General features: G+C 41.6%; 1 protein-coding gene across 2 annotated transcripts in view; it reads left to right on the forward strand.

Moving 5' to 3' along the window:
* Positions 1-4,293, forward strand: part of myot (myotilin) — a 39,490-nt gene that overhangs the window by 17,133 nt on the left and 18,064 nt on the right. The window contains exons 6-8 of one of the 2 annotated variants that reach the window (XM_005949582.2): positions 499-522; positions 1,377-1,496; positions 1,581-1,782. In XM_005949582.2, coding sequence (XP_005949644.1) covers positions 499-522; positions 1,377-1,496; positions 1,581-1,782 — 346 coding nt within the window. Of the gene's footprint in view, positions 1-498; positions 523-1,376; positions 1,783-4,293 lie in introns of both variants that reach the window. The other variant, XM_042215222.1, reaches the window with a different exon arrangement.

Here is a 4,293-nt window from a genome sequence, read left to right on the forward strand (position 1 = left end):
GCAGCAGAAGAAATTTCAGACTGGGGCTGGGAAGAATAAATCCGACGAATAATAAGAAGTGTGCTACTGCATAGGCGACCTTAATAATCATTAAAAAAAAAAAAAGACTGAAACTAGTAGAAACAAAATTAAACATTTTCAAACAATAAAAACTAAACTGACATAGGAAAAGCTACTCTGGAAACTAACTGCAACTAAACTGGATACAAAAAAATCAAAATCAAAGCTAATTAGAAACTTTATTAAACTATAATAGCCGGTTTGGATGAAGGATTAAGCAGAAATACACTCCTCGATCTCACCTCTGAAGAGTGTGTAAAGATCCACACCCTGCACTCAAACATCTTTTTATCCCACGGTTAAGAGCTCACACGGGTCAGATTAGAGGCGCTTAGATGTTTTCTATCCAGAAACAGAATTCAATATATACAACTGTGAAAATATTATTACCATGTAAATTCTCCAGAAATGATCTCATCTCTTTGCTTATTCTTCCAGAGGCCAGTTCTGCATCAGTGCCGGGTGAGTACCTGATGTTAATTACATTCAAACTCAAAGAGAAGCCATTTCCCCAAAGTGTCAAACCTACTCGACATTGTAAGATACAAAAAACAAAAAAACAAAGTCTCTGAAATTACTAAAAGTGATGTTTCTGTGTTGTTATTTTAATTTTCTTTGTTTTGTTTTGTTTTTTATTCGTGACTGGGAAATGTGGATGAGTAGAAGTTGTTGGCTTGAGTAAGAGTGAGAACACTCAGCACTTCAGCACACTGGTGGCTCCAAGTGGATAAAAGATGTAAATACTGGAGAAATGTTCATTTTCACAATCAGCACTCATTACCCAGCTGTGTAGTTACTTATGTGTCGAGAGAATCCATGTTCCCCTCTGCAGGTGAATAACTTTCCAAAGCCTGTAAGATCAGAGAAGAAACATGTGCCCTGGATGGTTTATGGTATCGAGCTTATAGAGGATGGAGCATGGATCACATGACCAGAGTCACTGAGCTATTAATTTGAGCCTCATGTCTGAATCATCAGTTTTTAAGTCTTCTTAATGGTAAAGTCAGGGCTTCCTGTACTGATCGAAGTGAGGTAGTTAAACCAAAGAGGCGTCTTGCGATCGCAGTAGCTCTCTGTGATGAGAGGGGAAAGTTCTTTCCACTAAAAGAAAGTGAAACACTGACAATTTTACATGTTGTTATACAACAGTGCTACTGGTCTAAGACCGTAAAAGGCCTCCATCTTTAATTGATATGGTCCGTTTGATTTGATAATAGGGGTGTGTTTCTATAACAACCAGGAGCAGTGCGTCTTTGATCATGTGTGAAACTGCAGCCCTGGCGTCTTGATTACCGATGCTGTGTTAACCCCTGCAGAGGAGCTGTGTACGCTGGTTATCACTGAGGCCTTTCCCGAAGACTCTGGCCTGTTTAAGTGTGTGGTCCACAACGCTTTCGGCACTGTCTCCTGCTCAGCCATGCTGGAAGTTTATGACGGTGGGAAGTCCAGTTGTACATACCACAATGTTTTCCAGTTAAAAGTTCACATAGTGACTCTGTTACTTTACACCCCACACGCAGACCTGGACGAGCAGTTGGAGGCCGAGGCCATTCATCAGGAAGCTGTTTCTATCAGGCAAGATAAAGAGGCCATGTCCCAACAAGAGACTTTGTCCTGCAGAGCAAGCAGCAGAGACTTTCCTCCAGGGCTGTCAGACAGTATCAACCTCCCTCCTCCTGAGTGGCCTGACAGCGCTGTAGAAGATGACATCTCTGTTGCAGAGTGAGTGCATGATGGTCTCATGAACATCCAACAGTATCTACAGTGCAGTGCAGTGCTTTTGCATGTTTATCACACTTACATGTTTCAGATCATCAAAGAATTTTAAATATTAGGCAAGGATAACCTGAGTAAATACAAAATGCACTTACTTTTTCTGTGTGAACAAATAATTGCCTCCTGAAGCTAATAACAGCTTGTGCCACCACTGACAGTAAAAACTGCAACCAAGCTTTTGTGATAACTCACAATGAGTCTCACCGAGGATACATTTTGGCCCACTCTTCTATGCAGAGTTGTTTTCATTTGGCTTCACAGGAGGGTGTTTGATGATGGATGGACTATTTAAGCTCATCTTGAAGTTCAAGGTACAAACTGACATCCTGAAGGATTACAGCAAGTCTCAAAAGCAGCAGAGCAGCCCCAGACCATCTCACCATGTTTGACTGTTGGATCATCATTTTATGAAATGCTGTGTTAGATTTATTCCAGATGTAACAGAACTCACACTGTTGCAAAATGTCATTCTACTGCTGCAGTCCCAAAATCTTAGAAATGGCCTTTTAACCATTTCCAGGCAAATATTCAAAAACCTAAGAAATCAGGAAGTGGGCAAACACTTTTCACAGCACAGTACAAATATTACATAACTCTGATGTCACTGTTTATGCACACTGATATGTATTTGTGGTTTTATGGCACTATTCGATGTGTATGACTCTACATCCCTGTTTTGTATAAAAAATACCCTTTTTTATTTATGAACTTTAGTTTGTTTTATACTGTATGGTAATGGATATTTCCTTTACGCATTTGTAGTTCTACTTTTATCCAGATGAGGTCGCTGTTATATTATTGCATTATCTCTCTCACCTGACACCGTACAGTCGACTCGATACTCCATACTTCTAAGAACAAGCCAGAAGTATGTTTGATAATTGATCAGAAAACAATTTCTACTTTCGGGGGAAACATATTTAAATTTACGCAGTAAATAGAAATAACATGTGTGTACTACGTGTAACGATGCTGAGCTTTCGGAAAAACTAAACCAATCTGCCAGACGTGCGCGGTCACGTCACTCCGCGTGCTGCTCGTGAGCGCGCGGTGTCACCTGTTGCAGTCTTGCCTCGCGCTTCTTCTCCTCAGTGGAGTTTCGGGGGTCGCGCTCTTCCCGCTTCAGTGAGTCCTCTCTCAGGTTTAAGGACAGTGGTGTGGAAACGTTTACCGAGGTAAGAAAGCCCCCGCATGTGTCTGCACCGGTAGCGGCAATACGCATGTTTTTACTACCTGCTGTTAACTTTGGCTGTTTGGGCTCCAGCTCGTTTAACTCCGTACTATCGCCGCTTTTTAATCTTCCAACAGGATAATTTTCCTTCCTTGTTTATATCGTGGAAACCTGATATGCTATATCCTCCTTAAAAGGTCAAACTATGTTTAGAGCGCTTGGAAAGTGAACTTTGGTCTATTTAGGGGGTCTGTGTCATTTGGTTGGTGCTGTTTGACCCAGGCTGTGGGGTAGACGTCATAACTGAAATTAAGCCAATTAAGACATTTACGACGCCGTCATGTGCGAAACGGTCATTCATCGCTTTTCTGGAGTAGCTTTCAGGCCGTCCTTTCTGTGTATACCATAAATATGTGGCTTTATTTAGCTGTTTAGCTGTGTTTGGTGAGCACAGTCCCCGCTCGGGCCAAGTGGTACCTCAGAATGGGCTATGAGCTCATCAGTACAGTGGCAACTCTACCTTCAAGCCACCGGCGGTCAAACAAAATGCTCCAAAATTCTCCAGCTGCTGATCATCTGGTTTTGCACTACACCGATATTTGTGGGCATGTACATATGTATGTATCTGTGTGTGTGTGTGTGTGTGTGTGTGTGAATTCCATCCAAAAGAAGACTTCTCCATTCTGATGTGTTACTATGATGGGTTTAAGCAGAACCACAATGGATCATGAACCACAAATAAATTCTCAGTAAAATAAATATAATATATAAGTTTAGTAATAGGCTGCAGATAAAAATAACATCACTTCACTGATGCTGTTCAGTAAGTTGGTTTTTAGTGTGTTGCTTTGATTGTCCTCATTCTTCGGTTCACATTCAGCTAGAGCGAGTGTTTGACGGTGTGAAGTATGTTTGGCTGTCCAGCCTATATGAGCGTTCAAAGCTATGATCTCATCTGTAATGTGAAGAGCAGACATGGCGTCGGTGTCCTTCAGAAACCCCCCCCCCCTCTCCCCGGTCTTCCTCTGTGTTACACACAACAACAGTTGTTCAAAAACTGTTGGCAGCAGTCTGGCAATTAAGGTCAAGTTGAGGTTCTTTGGCCGCCATCAAGTTTATCTGATTATCGATTAAATTATTTGATCAGGAAGAGGAAATTATCTGAGGCTGGCAAGGCATCTGTTGGTTTTTCCTACAGTAAAAATAACAGCCCAGATAAATGATGTGTCTGTGAAGGTTCTCAGTCATCCAGGTCATCGTAGTCAAAGGAGCTTGCAAAGAAAAGC

This window comes from Haplochromis burtoni, unplaced genomic scaffold (assembly GCF_018398535.1).
Source record: "Haplochromis burtoni strain Fernald_Lab_line unplaced genomic scaffold, NCSU_Asbu1 Contig_684, whole genome shotgun sequence".
Classification (NCBI taxonomy): domain Eukaryota; kingdom Metazoa; phylum Chordata; class Actinopteri; order Cichliformes; family Cichlidae; genus Haplochromis; species Haplochromis burtoni.